Source organism: Hesperophylax consimilis, chromosome 5 (assembly GCF_061612785.1).
Source record: "Hesperophylax consimilis isolate HC1 chromosome 5, BYU_Hcon_1.0, whole genome shotgun sequence".
Classification (NCBI taxonomy): Eukaryota; Metazoa; Arthropoda; class Insecta; order Trichoptera; family Limnephilidae; genus Hesperophylax; species Hesperophylax consimilis.
Window position 1 is genome coordinate 2,719,874 of NC_142840.1, and position 17,133 is coordinate 2,737,006.

The 17,133-nt window shown below is 34.4% G+C and overlaps 1 protein-coding gene across 1 annotated transcript; it reads right to left on the bottom strand.

Annotated features, from left to right (window-relative positions):
- Nucleotides 1-445: 445 nt before the first annotated feature.
- On the bottom strand, nucleotides 446-11,956 carry nSMase (neutral sphingomyelinase). The gene is made up of 6 exons (XM_089631522.1): nucleotides 11,840-11,956; nucleotides 11,397-11,570; nucleotides 5,909-6,092; nucleotides 5,489-5,643; nucleotides 1,771-1,969; nucleotides 446-1,364 (listed from the first exon to the last, which is right to left on the bottom strand). The coding sequence occupies exons 1-6, from the start codon at nucleotides 11,887-11,889 to the stop codon at nucleotides 900-902; spliced, it is 1,227 nt and encodes a 408-aa protein (XP_089487648.1). The 5' UTR covers nucleotides 11,890-11,956; the 3' UTR covers nucleotides 446-899.
- Nucleotides 11,957-17,133: the final 5,177 nt, after the last annotated feature.

Consider the following 17,133-nt stretch of genomic DNA (forward strand, 5'->3'; position numbering starts at 1 on the left):
GGAGACGGTAAAAACGAACATTTAAAAATTCGTAAATCTAATTTTAAATCTTGAAGTTTATTTGAAAGTGGATATTTGTTTTCAAAATTTAAACATAAAATATTCCAATTCTATTTACTATTATGAGACATGAGGGTTGAGTAATTTCATCTGTGGTTTTCTCGAAATAATCAAAAAAAAATTGTAAGGATAAATTTTGTTGATCAGCAAGAATTGATTGTAATTATTTTAATTAATTACCCATCTGGTAACTCATCCAATACATTTTTTTTTCTTTTTGAAATATTTTGTGTTTGTATGTAGTATGTTTGTGATTACTCTATGTTTGCTTCACTCAAATGTAAATTGTCAACCTCGATACAGGCTTAGTCCTAGTGAGGTTTTTTTTTTTTTTTTTTTTTTTTTTTTATTGAATAAATAGTTAATACATAATATCAACAAACAAGTCCTGCTAAGCCGATTGAATTGGCTTGTCAACAGGTGCTTAAAGTTAGTTTCAAATACATCTTTTAAAGTTATAATTTACATCTTATATCTACAGAATTAATAATTTTTCATACAATTTTTCATACATATTAAAATTATATTTTTTTCCGATAACCAATTTTTCACCATATATTTAACCTATGTTGATTTTTTATGAGAAAAAACGTGATCTATGTATAGTGAGGTGAAATAAATAAATTGTCCATGTTGTATATACATGACTATAGATGAAACCACCGAAAAGTAACATTCCCAAAAAATGTGGCTCAAAGGGTTTTACAAAAACACAGTCGATATGGAATGTTCAAAATTTTGGAGCAAGCTTATTTGTAGGCAGCCATTATATATATTTATTTGGTAATTGTGATAAAGCCTACCAGAAAAATATCAATTCATGATGTTTGGTTTTCAACCTATTTTTCAATTGCTGATATTTTTGGTTGACTACCGAACTGCTGAGTGACAGTGTTGTGGATGATTTCCATTCCCTTCTGACCGGCCAGTACACTATTACATTCCATGCGGTTCCACAGAGTGCCCATGAACAGGAAGTACAGCAAAACACCAACCAAAAGCAATCGAGGAATATCAACCACAGTTCTTTCAGCCATCCCAACAGTACTCAGAAGTAACAGAAATATACTGGATGCATAAATAAGATATTTTCTTGCGGAATATTGAAGAGCAGAAAGGGCATCTTTGCAAACGTTGATGGAATCCTCCAGGGTGTTGATATATTTTTCTGGGCTCTGTTGGTTGTTCTCGGAGGGTATTTTCGTAATGGAAAGCTTTGCGGCCACGGCTTCATGATCCGAATAGGAAAACTTCTGTCCTGGCACTTCATCCGGGAGGGGCAAGCAGTAATCTACTACCTCAGCCTACGGGGATTTAAAATGTTATTCATTATTAGTAAATAAAATGCGGTCAAATAAAAACTCTTTCTAATAGTTACTTCACATTTTGATTTGGTAGGTATTATTGAGCTAGATAATTTGTATCAAATGGTTTCAAACTTTCGATTGTATTAAATCTATTTATATAAAGTGTCTGTGGCGGGCGGGTGGCGTGGCTTTGATTTGTGTGCAAAACTAGAATTTTATTCCGAGATTGATGAAATTTTGTACACTTGACAAGTAACTGCTTAAATTTTAAGAATAATATTTCACTTTTGATTGATGAGAATTCAATATTACACTTATTGAAATTAGTACCTACTTGCTTTGAAATACATCACCAGGTGATTAATATTTTAGAATGTATAAGATTTAATATATGCAAGCTTACCGAATACTGGTTTCCAGAGTTGTAGAGAATATAGTCAATTCTTTTGCCATCTGGGAGGCGAGTTCCTTCCGCAGGGTCTGTGTAGGAATTACCAGCTCTTTCGTTAGTTCCCCATTTGCGACTCTTCAAACTTTCTTCAGAAGCATTTGCCAGAGAAGATACACAGGAATCCGTAAGTATGCCAGTTTCGCAAATAATTCTATAAAGAAGAAATATATGAAGAAATGAGGTAAGAGGTAACCTGAAAAATACCACATTCTAATCAAATCTAAATGAGAAAAGATAGCACAGTACTCCACATGGACCACAGTACCAGATATAGAGGTAACGCATTGTCTCGGTCAGGGCCCAACTTCCGCTTAGGCCCGAGAGGCCGCGGCATAGAACCCCAACGTCGGGTGAGAGGCCCCGGCCCGGCGAACCGATTTTTTTTTTTTTTTTGACATTAACTCTACACACAAGACCTCGATAGGAAATAAGTACCTTACGGCATAATATGTTGCCTTTGGGGATGCTGTAAAAATGGTACACATTGAGGTCATTGGGTTCGGAAAATAATATATCAAATTCTCCATGGGGCCTCAACGTTGGACAATTCACTTTGCGGGGTTTGTTTATTTTTACGAAATAGCTGTTTTCATTTTTTGCGTAATTTGTTTTTATGCACTTTAATTCACCGCTGTCACTCATTGTGTACTTCTCTGGTCTTTGGGGTGGCAGATTAGTGCGAGGGTACTGTACTCGAACAATCTTAATACAGCACTTTCACTTCATCAAAACTACCTTAACCTTTTCTCTGCGGGAGACGCACGCCTGCGACGCACTGTACATGCCCTGTACGCGGGTGGCACATCTGTGCGACGCAAAGTTTCTTCGGCGTTATGGGTATGAAACATGCTTGAGCACGGTAAAACTTATACTCTTAAAAAATCTCACATCTTTACACTACTGACATCTTACGATATTTATCCATAATACGTATCCTAATCATCGATACAAAGATTTGAAGGGATCTTCCAACTCAGAGCGAAAAATGAATCAGTTTGAATTCTTCCCGCGTCTTTACACACGTTATTGCGCAGGCGCATTTTATAAGATTCTCAAACAGAGACGCTCGCCGTGTAGATTACATTGTTTTATCGAATTATTGTTTGCTTTTTCGTGGATATGAACTTTTTTAATTACAGTGTACATTCATCTGATTTATCATATTTTAAAATAAGTTCAGTTACATAAATTCATTCAAACTATTGAAGAAATATAAAATTTCGTCAGTGTTAGATTATTTTCAAATAAAGATACGTGGTTAAAACTTTTTTTTAGTGAAAAATCAAGTGTAAAGTTGTACAAGTTTGACGTTTTATCAATTTTTGAAAGTATTTTTATTGCCAAAATACAAAATGTCGGGTCGTGGTCTTAATGACGAAGAAATATTTGGTGCTACTTTAGAAATAGATTCAGATTTTGAAATTAGTGACAGTGACGTCGATAATAATTGCGAAGATGCTGAAATACATGAAAGCCATGATTCTGAACCCGAAATGAACATTGAAGAAGGAGAAGAAGTGGTTGAAAATCTGTGGACTGCCGGCCCTTTCGTACCCATTATTTATGAATTCGACGATTTCGCATCAGGTATCAATCCAGATACCAGGTTAACTGAAGACACGCCCGAACTTATGTTTTTTGAACATTTTTTGAATACAGAAATTATGACAAAAATTGTTGATGAAACAAATCAATTTTATCAATATAAAGTTAGGACGATGGATTTTACAGCAAAATCGAGAGTTACAAAATGGGTTGATACAACAGTCTCAGAAATGTACGTTTTTATTGCGTTAACATTTGCCATGACTAGGAACAAACACTTAGCTATCGAGGAACATTGGAGTACGAACCCCATAATCTTTTCACCAATATTTGGAAAGACAATGCCCAGAGACCGTTATCAGATAATATTACAGATGCTCCACTTTAGTGATAGTAATATTCAAACGCCTACTGATAGACTGCATAAAATACGTGTTCTTGTTGACCACACACGAAATATTTTTAAATCAACTATGATGCCCCATGAAAATCTATGTATTGACGAAAGCATCATCGTTTTCAAAGGCCGTCTATTATTCAAGCAATACATTCCATCTAAACGTCACCGATTTGGAATAAAAATGTTTGTGATGTGTGACGTCATGACGGGTTTCATTCTCGATTTTATAATTTATGTTGGTTCTGATACAGAAAAAAATGATACTCAAGGTATTGGTATTTCGGGAGGCGTTGTAACCACCCTTTTGTCAGATTATTTCGGAAAGGGTCATAATTTGTGGTGCGACAACTGGTACACTAGTCCAAATTTATTTAAATATTTACACGAAAAAAAAACTAATGCTTGTGGCACTGTTCGGAAAAACAGGAAAGGCATGGCACCTTTTGTTAAATTGAAGAAAGGGGAAATCCAATCAAAGCACCAATCACCGTTGTTAGCTTTGAAATGGCACGATAGGCGTGAAATCCACATGAAGAACCACTCTTCATGATGGTTCTGTTGGACCATCGGGAAAAATAAATAGATCGACAGGAGAGCCCATTTTAAAACCACAATGTGTTCTAGACTATAACAAGAACATGGGTCTAGTAGACAAAGCTGATATGATGCTAAGCAACTTAAGTTGTATGAGGAAGTCACTCAAATGGTACAGGAAAGTTGCATTTCATATAATTGATTTGTATTTATTAAATGCTCACATAATATACCAAACTGTAACATCAAAAAAAGTCAGTTTGGCTGATTTCCAAATGGCTGTGATTGAGCAATTACTAGAGAAATATCACAAAACTTTGCCGAGTATTTTACGTCCCACAACATCAAGAGATTACCCGATGCGTTTATCATCGAAAATTGTTTCCAAACACATGCCCATTAAAGTTCCCCCTTCAGCAAAAAACACAAACCCTCGTCGAAGGTGTCGTGTCTGTGCCACTTCAACACTGAAGCCCAAAGTCAGAAAACTTACTAAATTTATGTGCTTAGAGTGCAATGTGCCGTTATGCGTTGAGAACTGTTTCAAAATTTATCACGATAAAAAAATATATTAAGTGATACATATTTACGGTGACATAATAACAGAAAAATTATTTCATTATTTTTGTAAATTTAAGTGTAGTTATTTTTTATTATATGAACCTTTTTAAGTGTGTCAATATTTCATGTATCCAGTCAAACGCGACATCGCACCCATAAATCAACCACTTACATCGCACCACAGTTGAAGAGCTCTACTCCGGTATGTTTATAAGCATGTGTATCGTTATCTTTGAAATATAAACATGGCCGCCCGGGTATACCGTATCAGATTACGAATATTATATACTTCGAATTTTTATCAAGTCTCATTGATGTTCGGATTGTTTATTTATACTTGAAAAGATAATTCAAGACATAAGCGACGTATTTTTTAAAACAAATTTTAAAATCCATGCGTGATTATTGTTTAAAGTCATAAATTAGATTGATGATAAATAGCCCCGCGTGTGAACGAAGTGATACAAATTAATGACGCATAGAAAAGGTTAACACATCCCTTCTGTGCATGAAGACAATAAAAATAAAAACTACATAGCTTCGGTACAACAGTAATCCTGCATGGGAATGCGTGTTTTATTTATCATCTTGGATTGTAAAAAGTTAATGAATAATGTTTTTTTGTCTTACTTGTAAGCTAGATCGTGTGGTTGAGTATTCAAATCTCCAGCTAGAATGCTGACATCAGCGCCTGAAGAAGTCATTTTAATAAACTCCGCAGTATTGAATGCTTGCAATATTCTATGAGCAAGGTAAATATCCTCTGTACAATATTCAGCATGTAACTAGAAAGAGGAAATTCCGAAAAAATCAAACAAGAATTTTGATAGTGAATATTTTACACCATTGCAACAATTGTTTGAAATGCTTGAATTAAAATGAAATTACCAGATCCAAAAATCCAATTTATCCTAAATCTTCCACATTTGCCAGTATTGGAAGTGCCATGGCCGCACTTTAGTGTGGTTACCACATAAAAAATAAATATCCAAACTATAAGAAAATAACTTGATCAATGGACATAAAAAAAGAAACCAATACTCAACTCACATGAGCAGAATACAAGTTGATGTTCAAATCGTTATATTTTATCCTGCAAAGGCCGATGCCTTTTCCTCCAAACCAATCTCCATGGTGGATCATGTGGACGTATCCATTGAGAGGCCAAGCGTGGAAGAATACCTCTTCAATCGGCCATCTTGAAAATACACAAACTCCAGAGCCCAACACTCCACTGAAAGGGTTTCAAAATGATTAACAATGCAGTGACATTAGTACAAGAAACATCTAGTTTTCATTTCTTTTACCAAAACGTTAGGGGACTAAAAACTAAATGTTCTCTATTTTATTCTAACGTTTTGGTAAACAATTACGATGTAATAGGGCTCACTGAGACTTGGCTGAACTCCAGTGTGTGCAACCAGGAGTTATTCGATGACAGCTTCCAAGTGTACAGAAAGGACAGAGATAGTGGTAGTGGCCACAGACAAGGCGGAGGCTGCCTTTTGGCTGTCAAAACTAAGTTTAAGGCTGAACACATGCCTGATCTGGAAGCTGACATCGAAGACTTGTGGATAAAAATTACAATCGATTTGTTTGTTACTTTTATATGTGTAATATATTTTCCACCGGTATCAACTCTGGAAACATATCAACTATTCTTCGATAAGTTTCACGAAAACGTGGATCTTCTCGGAGGAAGGAATATTATTGTTTTGGGAGATTTCAACATCCATTCAGCGCGTAGCTGCAAGGATGTTGAAAATGACCTCAATTTTTTATGCGAAGTGGGGCTCACCCAGAACAATGGTATTCCCAATTCTGAGTTGAGGATGTTGGATCTAGTTTTGTGTAACATTGAATTAAATGTCATACATAGCGATTCTCCCCTCGTATATGAGGACAAATATCACCCCGCATTGGAGTTCCGGTATTCTTGTAAAAAGCCTCCGAAGACTACCAAATTACCTAAAACTACAGACGGCACTTTGCGGGGATGGATTTTTGGTAGGGGTGATTTTGTCAAACTTTATCAGATGATGAGCCAATTGGATTGGCATGAACTTTCTAAATTCGATACCGTTAATGAGGCGCTACACCATTTTTATTCATGTATATATAATGTATTTGACGCTTGCTTCCCTAGGAAACCTCCCAACAGAGGTGGACGTAGGTATCCGAAGTGGTTCACTAGAGATACCATCAGGAGCATTGAGATAAAACATGCTCACCATAAAAAATGGAAAGCTACTGGTGACCAAAATGAGTATGAAATGTTCAGTAACCTCAGAGCAGTTGTTAGAAGAAATGTTCATATAGCATTCCGAACGTATGTCAACTCAATAGAAAGTGATATCAAGCATGATCCCAAGGCATTTTGGGACTACGTAAAATCACTGCGCAAAGATGGTGGTATAACAGACATCATGATGCATGGTGATCGGGAAGTTAGAGGAGCGGATATAGCCAATGCATTTGCAACTCATTTCCAATCAGTGTACAGTAATGAGCCTCCATTACTAAATCCCATTTCTGCTTCCAAGATGAATGTGAAGGGAGCTCAAAACATTGATATAAGTCATATTGACGAATCAGATGTTAAATCTTCAATTAATAACATGAAACATACACATTCACTTGGGCCAGACTTTCTTCCAGTATTTTTTTTAAAAGGATGTGTTGAATTTTTAAAAATGCCACTTAGTTTTATATTCAACCTATCTTTAGATACTGGTTTATTTCCTGATTCCTGGAAAGTCTCAAAAATTTGTCCCATTTTCAAAAGTGGATCAAAGACATCTGTCGAAAATTTCAGGCCAGTGGCAATACTTTCCGCCCCGGCTAAGTTATTCGAATCGATAATTCATAAACATGTGCTGTTTCAAGTAGAGCCTTTCTTAATATCGGAACAGCATGGGTTTAGAAAAGGTCGATCAACAGATACTAACCTACTGGTACTCACAGATTATGTTTCCAAATCTTTAGATAAGGGCTACCAAGTAGATTGCTCATATAATGATTTTTCGAAGGCATTTGATACCGTAAACCATGACATATTATTGAATAAATTGTCAACTATAGGTTTTTCTTTACGGTTTCTCATATTCTTTGCAAGCTATTTTACTGGAAGAAAGCAATTTGTATCTCATGGAATATTCATGTCAAAATTATTCCTTGTACTCTCAGGCGTTCCACAGGGCTCTAATTTAGGACCGCTCCTCTTTCTAATTTTTATTAACGATATTACAGAAAATATTCTGCATTCCAGGTCACTTCTTTTTGCTGATGACCTAAAACTATTCTTGGAAATTAAAACTTTAGAAGACTGCATTCGACTCCAATCGGACATTAATAGAATTGTTGACTGGAGTAAACGGAATCGAATCGAATTCAATGTTTCTAAATGTTTCATTCTTTCTTTCACAAGGGCACGTCATACTTGGTTTTACCGGTATACCATGAATACCCGAAGTTTAAAACGTGTCTCCACTATGAAAGATCTTGGCATCATGTTTGATAGTAGGCTGACATTTCATACTCATATCGAAATGACGTGTAGTGCTTCACTGAAAATGCTGGGCTTCGTCCTACGCACTGCGATGAATTTTAGAGACACCCGGGTTCTCCAAGTGCTATACATTGCGTTGGTTAGGAGTAGGCTTGAGAGTGGGTCGGTGGTTTGGAGCCCACATCAGGTGAAGTATTCCCTCATGTTGGAGAGAGTGCAGAAGAAATTTCTGAGATTCCTCTACCTGAGGGAGTATGGCTACTACCCGTGGCTCTATCCTACTGACTTTCTCTTGGGCATGCTCGGTATGAACCATCTACGGGTCAGAAGAGATGTGCATATTGTATCACACTTCTTCAAACTGATTCGTGGATGGTTAGTAAATCCGACTATCATGGAGAGTATTAGTCTCTATGTTCCTGATGGTTATCTCCGTCACCGACAGCATAGACTGTTTTATCTCCCGGCCTGCAGGACTAACTTGCCAATGGTCATGCCGGTGGGGAGAGCAGTCTTGCTGTTGAACAGAATTAATTCGGATATCGACATATTTAGCATCGGTGAAGCTGCCTTTAAAAGGCAAGCTCTATTGATGCTGGTATAGTTTATACACCACTTATTATGTAATACCATTTTACAAATGTACTTAAAAACGAAATAAAATGTAATTTTGTAATGTTTTTAAAGGAATAAACTAATTGAATTGAATTGAATTGAATTGAATTGAATCTATTTCCATAACCTGCATAAAATAGGTAATTAGGTTCTTAGTTTGGGTTTTTAGATAAGTGGAATTTTTCTGCAAACCTTACTTCATACTAACTAAATCCAACATGGCGGCAAAAGATATTTGACAAGGGGAATTTTCAACTTTGGTCGAAAAAAAAAGAAACTTTAATGCATCTTTTACTATCTCTGCTGACATAAAACATAAATAATTGTAACAGTTTATTATTATAATTAAATTACATAGTAACAAAATTATAATGTGGAGTAGATATTATGTAATTTTTTATTGTTATATTAATATTATGTGGCTTTGAGTTATATAGTTAGTTAGAAAGAAAAATAATTATATATATGTATAAACAAACGTCAACATTTCATAGACAATTCACCTATTACTATTTCCGGCAGCGATATCATCCCAAAAACAACAGTCAAACTTCTCGGTGTCAATTTAGATTCAGACTTTTCGTTTAAAAGTCAAATAAATAGGACTGTAAGCACCGGTTTTTTTCACCTAAGACAACTCAAGTCTGTCCGAAGAAACCTTCCTTCAGAAGCAACAAAACTACTTATCAACTCTTACGTAGTCTCACGTCTCGATTACTGCAACGGCATTTATGCCAGCCTTCCAAAATATCAAATTGACAAACTTCAATCAGTGTTTAATGCAGCAGCACGGCTCATAACCGGGGTTTCAAAATATTCGCACATTTCAGAACACCTTCGTAACCTTCACTGGCTCAAGTGCCCTGAAAGAATCCAGTACAAACTGTGCTGGATGGTGTTTAAATCCATCAATGAAATGGCCCCACCCTACATCTCTGAACTATGTGTCCCGGAAAACACTGGTCTGAGGCAGTCAACGCTTAGATCAGCAACATCAGCAGCTGTAGGCAGACTGATAGAACCTATGCGCAAGCCAAATACTAAGTTTGGTGATCGCGCTTTCGGAGTATCTGGGCCGAAGGCTTGGAATAAACTCCCTCCGAAACTAAGATCCATAACAAGTCCAACAGAATTCAGGTCTAAACTAAAAACTTACCTTTTTAAGCTGTCGTACCCTTAAATTAAATATACCAATCCTAAGAGAAAGTCCAGTTATATTCCTAAAAGTCCTAAATCCTGTATCTAAATTTCGCCAATAAACAATTAGATAATGTTAATTAAGTGTTAATATCAAGTGACCTACCAGGTAAGTATTGTACTGTATATTTTCTCCATAAATAGTTAAGTAATAACATAGATCACTGTAGAAATGTATTATAAGTTTGTACAGCGACCTTGAGGTGTTTTTGCACAAAAACGGCGCTATACAAGTCATCCAAGTATTATTATTTATTATTATTTCTAAATCTATATAACTAAAATCTATCTATCTATATAAATAAAAATGTATGAGAAGAACAGAACAGACGACAGAATTAAGGTAAAACATTTACACTTCTTTTGGATGCGTAAATGTTTTACCTTATGGATGTGTCTGGATTCGAAAGCATCATTTTTTTTTTAGAGAGGGGTAACCTTATTTACGCGGCTGTTCATCGTCCATCGGTTAGTCATCGAAAAGACGTTAGACGTTAAAAAGGCCAGCATTCAATGTAAATGTTTGTTTGAAAATCTTAAATCTCCGAAAGTTCTCCGCCGATTGATTTGAAATTTTGACACAATGTTGCATTTGAATACCCATGTGTTTTTATATACCTATTTTTTATATATATATGTCACCTGTGACAGGGAAAAACATGTTTTTTTTTTAAACAGTGCCATCTGTTGGACGTAAAAGCAAAATGCACTGTTGTTTCTCTTTCTGCCCAGACATTCCGAGTTACAGCAACGTGTGGCAGGGTACAGCTAGTAAATAATAAAAATAAAAATAAATCTCTCGTAGTAATGAAGCCGAAACCAAAGGTGTTATTTCTTTTAAATTGCATATTAATCATGCGGTGGAATTCTGCAACTTTACTGTTTCTTGTAATGAGTTCAAACAAAGTGTTATTTAAATAATTTGTGTATATTAAGAAGTAAGAATAATAAGGAAACTTTACCGATTAAACAATGATACTTCCTTACACTCAAATATACTGCTGCAGTAACACAAGATTAAATAATACTTCCTTACACTCAAATATACTACTGCAGCGACACAATATTAAATATTACTTCTTTATACTCAAATAAACTACTGCAGCGGGACAAGATTAAATAATATTATATTTCCTTACAAAACAAAATGAGCTTCATGAGAGAAAGTGCATGCAATATTTTTGCACAATGGTTTAGCTAATTATTTTTAGGACTTACCTGTAAAAGTAATGAGAATAGGGAAGAACATCGATTACTTTGGACCTAATTTCAAAAAAATCTTTTTCATCCCATATTTCTTGTAAACTAACAATGTCATGCAATCCTTTTGATAAATGTGTGGCTATTGCATCCATTCTTTCCTTTCTGTTTTTGGATATGAAAGGAATACCCCTGAAATCGGAAAGAAACAACTATTTGTAAAGGTAACAAAAGAACAACAAATCAAACAGCATAAAGCAAGACTTTATAATCATAACAAAGATCGTTCACAAAGAATATAATTGCACTGTGTTGCATTTAACTCTTGAAATCGAGGTTATCACAAATGTGTCAAGTTGTACGTCTAATTTAGCGGCTGTTCTGTGTATGGCGAAAATGCGTTTATTTACCATAAAATATCTTAAACAGTGTTATATAACTATATTGCAAATTAAACATACCAGCAATTCAGTGTAATTACATTAATATAGACTTCTGGTAGAAGTTCCATTGCAAAGGCAGACAATAATATTATTTTCTGACTTGACAGAAACTCGACTCACTGACGTTTATTTGACACTTTGACAGATTTCACACAGATTCCAAACGGCCATTCAGACGGTGCGATTTTAGTTGATTGATTTTTATTGAACCACAAAAAATGAACAAGATTTAGTTCAGACGTTTCAGTTTAACTCGAACCAATATTGATAAATAAGATGGCGTCAACTGAAATTAAACGTGCGTGCGTCTCTATAATTTGACATTTTGCGGAACGAACTTAAAAAACTGAAAAGATACTTAAACGTCATATTTGGGTTAGAAAATGGATTCTAATAAGAATTCAATTATGTGCATGTAAAACTATTTTGAGAGAGATGGCATTACAATATTAAAAGATATCGAAGGGTATCGAAATCATTACGAAGTCCGCATATAACAATTTGGTCAAATTTCCGAATTCCGCTGCACGCTACGTATTTATTTATAAACGACTCTATTTAAATTCAACTTAATTACTACTGGAACAATTTTAGTCGGGGTACATGGAAATACATGCACAAAAAAGGTTATTTGGTTTATTGAAAAAATTTAAGCGTGTTTCCTAAGCTTCCAATTAACTCAGAACTCGATTGAGATAAAATGGAACTCTAATGCATCTTTACCATCTCCCCGAAATAAATAGTTGTTTCTTCGACAATTCGACAGCTTTACCCTCATCGGAAACTTTATCTAAAAAAATAATTTTGAAATAACATTGAGATATCTGACCACTCTTTTATGATGTTTTTATGTGAAACCGCACAAGAGCCCCAACTGCTCCAAACCATCTGAAGCCAGTTCGACTATGACATCCCCAATTGGGGTATGTTGTGAGGCTGAAGATAGTGGGGAGATGAAGGAGATGGGGAAGAGCAAGGTGGAGATGTACATGGCTATTCAGGTATGGTTACCAAACACTTTCAAGGCCAAGCAACGTTTCAATTCTGAATTGTGGTCTTACACCAGGGTGATAACAAACGCATCTTCGACTCCAGAAATACTAGTACTTATCCTAAATCCTTATGATTGTTTTAATTTGATTTTCTATATCCCATTTCAAAAATAATATTAAAATATCCGAATTTTTATTTTAAAAAATTTCTTGTTTTGGATCTAAGCAGGCATCAATAAACCGGAACATTATGTCATCCGACCACTACAGACATTTTTTCACAAAGATGCCATGTTAATAAAAAAAAAAATTATTCTGCCGTTTTTTTGAAAAACTATGAAGAAATTATGGTCGACACGTATTTTAAGGTTATGTAATTGTTTTGAAAAATCCAATCAGCCCGATCTATATATTTTGTTTTCGTTTGGTGTACAGTTTTTTATGTCCATGGGGTTGAAATACTTTATTGTTTCTTCTATCGAATAATGACTTGGTTTTGTAAATTAACGAAGTACTTACCCCCCCCCCCCCCACCCAAAACATAAACGCAGCCTGTGTCCGTAGCTACTGCTTCCACTCGATTCTGCCCATCACTACTTTTTAATGGATGATTTTGTAAAGGGGCATTATTGAACATTCAGATTATAATAAAACTAATGACCAAATAATAATGAAACAATGATTTCCATAATATTGCCTTTATTATTATATTATTTTAATTCTCTTCTTTTAAGTTTAATTAATTCCCGAGAGTCACTTTTAATGTACCTATCAGAAAAATATTTAAAAAAAATTATTATACTCACCTAAAAATACAATACCTTTTTATATAAATGATACGCTAGCTTTGTTCTTCATGCGTGTTGTTGCTTAAAAAAACAACAGAAATAAATAAATCTAGAAAAAAGTATAATACCTACATATCACAATACAAGACAAAAATATTATAAGAATACATTCAATACTAATTTAAACTATTCTACCACTCTCCATTCGTTTTATTTCAACTAATCTACACGCTCTGAAGAGCACAGCTATTTCTTTACAGAAAAACCCAAGAGCATGAGCGATAGGTTCAAATAGATCCCGGAGAGATGTCAAAATATTGAATATAAATATCAATGGAGGCTGTATCAAGCCATTAAACACCGAAGATAGCAGCGGTTTCAGAAAGTAGTCAGAAAAAAGTTGTATGATGCCAACAGTCAGAGGCCGGACAATACTAAAAAGGATAAATCTGGAAAAAAGAGATAATGACATATATTAACAGCAAATTCATGACGTAATGGTGATATTTCAACATAACAACTATCACAGACTGCCTCCTTCGAGTGATAGGCTATGCATTTGACTTTTAGTCAGGTGTTGTAACAATAATAATTTGAAAGACCTTTGCTACATATCGTAACAAACATTTATAAATAAATAAATAGGTAAGTACGTCAAAGGCAAGACCGCAGAGGTCAGTTGCATATTTTAAAAAGGATTACCTTAAAAATTGCAAAATAAATGAAGTGAAAAGCGACACTGCAACATTGGCAATCCCGAAAATTTGTGCCCAAAATCTAGTGGCAGCATTTTCTGTTTTTTCCGCCAGGTAGTCTGCCAATATCGTGGGAGGACAATCCGTCGTATGAAAGTACGCTGCATTACCGTGATCGAAATAGTATAATTCGGCACTTTGAATGTTTGGCTCTAAAAAAAATAACATTTCTCAGCATTTTTATTCTCATTTCTATTCACAAATAATGAATCGGAACTGCCACAACCACTGAATAGATAACACCCTAGAAAAAAGAAAAAACACAAGAAATGCAATGTGGGTGTGTTTCGTGATCCGAAAGAACTACCTTTTGTTTTAACCTATTTATAATGATGATGAAACAGCAGTTTTGAATTGGAAATTGAAGGCTTAGGACGGGTTGTTTTGGAGAATTTGAACAATTCATCAAATTTCAACGTTCATTTTCGGGTTTCGGAAATATTAAATGTATTGCATTTCACTACTTCTGCATACTTTCTGGAATAAACTCTTATTACCATTAATTACATTACAAAACAAGCCCACATCGCATTTCTTATGTTCTTCATTATTCTATGGCCACAATGTAATATGTATTTTGGAATGTTTTAAGGTGAAAGTAAAATGAATACATATATAAATATATTAAATTAAAAATAAATAATACATGGGAATTAACATCCCCAGATTGAACGATTTTTAACAAAATTTGTTTCCCACACTTTTTATAAAAGTAATACATCAGCCTTACTAAAAAATGTGGTGAAAATTTTATTCAATTGATAAACGACCGTGTATGTGAAAACCTTACTAATATATAAACTGACATAAAATTGTTTTTTTTTTTTTTTAAATAAAGACAAACATTACCGGGATACGAATAACCTGACAATATTTGAAAATCTCCTACTACCACCACAGTAAGCTGAAGATATTGCTTGTGTTGTGATGGAGGACTTAGCCAGCCGAGGAATTGAACACCCTACGCCTGGGTGGGACCCAAACGCGATGTCAACTCGGCCAACGACCGGTTAATGTTTGTTAATGAAAAGATAGGTATACACATTGTTTATCTAGCTAAAGAGGGTTGTTTATCTCTTGTATAAACTTGAGAGGAGTATAACGAGATAAAAAGTGAAGTGAAAATTTTCTTACAAATTCCTCAAATAAAAGGACAATGTTTTTTGAATATCTAATTCTCGGCGATTTTTCGATGTTTTAGTTAAAAATGTTTGTGATAAGCTTTTTTTCAACATTTTTCATGTTTGACATTTAAATATTGCATTTATAATATTTCAAATATAAAAATCTAAAAGGCAATTAATTATATTTAATTTATAAAATGGTATTTTTTTTACGACATCTTCAAAATGAAGAAATATACATATAGAACATTTTAAATATCTTGGAAAAATTCCAAAATTCAATGAGAAATTATTATCACGTTTATACAACAGATAAACTGAACAACCTGCTGACAAACTACATAAGTAGTTTAGCGGGTTTAAATGTGAATAAATAAAAAAAAATAAATAAAAAAAACAGATAATAATATTGATATAAATATTGGCTGGATAAGCAATGTATATATCTTTCCATAAACTATTTCATGTTAGTTTCTATATCAGTAAAATTTTTGCATACATGGTCATTTAATCAATTGAATAAAATTTTCACCATGTTTGTTAGTAAGGTTGATTTTTACTCCCAAAACCAGTCTGTAAAAAGATTCAAGTGAACATCACTATATTACCGGGTGGCTTGCAATTAGCGTAGCATTCAGATTCTGGCATGCAGTTAATTGCGCTGTCTTTTGAATCATTTCCATAAGTTGCACCTGGTCTGTTCAAGCCCCCTCTGTTGTTTTGATCCTGAAAATTGTTAGTCATTTTCATTACTGTCAACAACTACCATAGTATTTGTATTTATCAGAGAAAACATAGTCATTGTTGAATTAGGTAATAATGTAGGAACTGTGGAGGAAAGACTGGAACAAGCCCCAAAGTAACACAAAAGAGGGTCATTGAAGAAAGGGAGATGAAAAAAGGCAATCAGAGCTGATGTATTTAATTATTAATCATCAGGGTTGATGATAAATATATAAAAAAATAAATTGATAAAAAATTATCATTACGATGTTAAGAGGTTGAAAAAAATCCTCACATTAACTCGACTGGGGCAGTTCTGATCACATCTGTTATTGCTTTGCGAATTTACGCCATTTTGCTTGCTTTTACTCTGTTCCAATCCATTAGTCACTGACTTGTTAGAAATTGGTTGAAATACACTTGAAAACCTAAAGGTCAAAGATTTGCATTATTCAATAGTCCATAGTATGTATTCGAATTTGGGTGCGAAAGCACAACCGACTCTTACAGAAGTTGCAGAAGCGGATCTAATGGGAAAATCGCCTGGCAGCCAGTGTGTGTATTTCACTTCATTGAAATAAGCCAGTACGCAAACAAGTATCTAGATTGCATGCATACATATTTTGAAGAGTTAGCTGATGTTTTTAAGTGCACGGAATGTAGGTACAAGAAAGCTGTGATAAAATCTTATTTTTTCAAGTAAAATTGACTTTAAATGAAAAAAAACTTTATTTTAAACTGTTACTACTGAAACCGGTCGACCTATATAACTCAATAAAGTGGTTTAAAACAGTTTTTTTTTTCATTAATATAATGTCAAGCCAAAAAGTGTTTGCTTTCTTCGAACATTCGATAAAAATGGACTACTTTATAAGTCAATCCTACTGTTTGCGTGAGCATATCATTCCTCCTGGGTCATTATTATAATAT